Source organism: Cryptomeria japonica, chromosome 6 (genome assembly GCF_030272615.1).
Source record: "Cryptomeria japonica chromosome 6, Sugi_1.0, whole genome shotgun sequence".
NCBI classification, from domain to species: domain Eukaryota; kingdom Viridiplantae; phylum Streptophyta; class Pinopsida; order Cupressales; family Cupressaceae; genus Cryptomeria; species Cryptomeria japonica.
Genome location: NC_081410.1, coordinates 604977926 through 604979682, shown reverse-complemented (window position 1 = coordinate 604979682; position 1757 = coordinate 604977926). Strand labels below are relative to the sequence as shown.

The window sequence follows — 1757 nt, the reverse complement described above, 5'->3', positions numbered from 1 at the left end:
CACTTAAATGTAGATTTCTTTAACATAATCTTAATATCCATTTAATTATACACAAACTTGCATATAAATTCTCTCCATATGACATTGAGTTCAAAATATCAACCATAAAATCTCTTTCTATTTCATAGAGATTCTATTCCCAAACTTGTAGCTTGTATATTAGTTATTATTACTGAAAAACAATACCTACAACTATTTTGGTGTCATCTTATACAAGATGGAATCATACTTAAATTTCTTTAAAAAACTAACTATATTCAACAAATTGTGATTATTAGTAATTGTGAGGAAGTACGCCTCAGTAAAAATAGATGCAGACAAACAATCACAAGTCCAAAAGACTTTTGAAGTTGGTTTGATGGTCCTGGTAGGGCATACATCTTATTGGAAAGCATTTTCCAGAATGCTTTCAATTGTATTTTTATTAGTGTTGAAATCACAACTCACTGTTCAATCTAATGCTTAAACCTTCAAATGACATGAGGTTTGAATAAGAAGAAGCAAGACTGAGACCGGAACGCTAAACGAGATTAAACCCAAAATTCCAATGGCAACACCAGGCCTGCTGTTAAGTAGAATGTTCTGCAACCGTAAAAGGAATGAGCAAACATCTGAATGATATGTGGGATACCAGTTTTTCTCCCATCGCATCCAATGTTGGGGAGGAATATAATTTATTTCCTCCCTTCTTAACTTATGAATCCGACATCTCAAAACTATCATATCTTCATCTCCAAAATCCATCCGTCCTGCAAGATAGGCCTTACATGAGAAAAACTTAATGGAATTGACAGTCAAATATAAATATTGATGTTAGACCTTAGAAATGACCAAATAGTACAATGGAACTGTAATAAAGGTATAGCAAATATTTAGTCACGATACTACCTGAGGCATGAGAGAAGCAAGCTTTAACAGCCAACTTTCTTTCATTCTTCTTACTGCGAATACAGTTATAGCCTGGGACGTTGTATAATATCCTCTTACACCGCATCACACTAAGAGATTGAGCATCCATGACTGTAAAATCTTGAGTCTTCCAGATTGTTTTTGTATAGTGATAAGGATCCGAGTTTAAGAAAACCTAATTGCAAAATACTTGAAGTGAATGTACATTAAATAGACTTAGTTTGACTGGTCGGTGGAGGGAGGGGAACGCGAACTTAACGCGAAGAAGGGGACGTAAGGTCTTATCACCACCATATTAGCATTTAAGTCAACGTGGGAGGAGAATGTTTACTACGTCGACAAAAACTTTTGTGGCAGATACATTGTATGGTATTTACAATTCTCTTTAATAATTATGAACAAAGGTGTACACGCATAGAATATTTTGAAGTTTGTACAAATTCAATGAACACTATAAAAATGAGAATATTTAGTCTTTGATGGTTGAATAAACCACATTTTTAGCAAGTGTATATTTTCACAATCTCTGAAAAGATTCTTATAATGGTAATAGTTAAGATTTGGATAAAATATTTTAGTAGGCATAAGTATACGAAAGATAATATATTAGGGAAAGGGATATTAGACAAGTTTTAGATGCATAATTTAAATCTATTGATTATAAATGAAAAATAGAATTTATGTTTCAAGAAAATAAATAAATAAAGAAGTAAAAAATTATTCTTAAAAGAGATAATGTATCAAGTAGGAATATAACAAGAAGGAAAAGATTTATAGTTCTATCATTTGTCAAAGGTTATAAGATTATGTAAAATGTTTACTATAGGAATTAATTTTCTTAAATTAGC

At 31.5% G+C, this 1757-nt stretch overlaps 1 protein-coding gene across 1 annotated transcript; it reads right to left on the bottom strand.

Moving 5' to 3' along the window:
* Positions 1–252: 252 nt before the first annotated feature.
* On the bottom strand, positions 253–1067 carry LOC131855895 (uncharacterized). The gene is made up of 2 exons (XM_059207059.1): positions 889–1067; positions 253–749 (listed from the first exon to the last, which is right to left on the bottom strand). Exons 1-2 carry the CDS (start codon positions 1016–1018, stop codon positions 463–465), a joined length of 417 nt encoding a protein of 138 aa, XP_059063042.1. The 5' UTR covers positions 1019–1067; the 3' UTR covers positions 253–462.
* Positions 1068–1757: the final 690 nt, after the last annotated feature.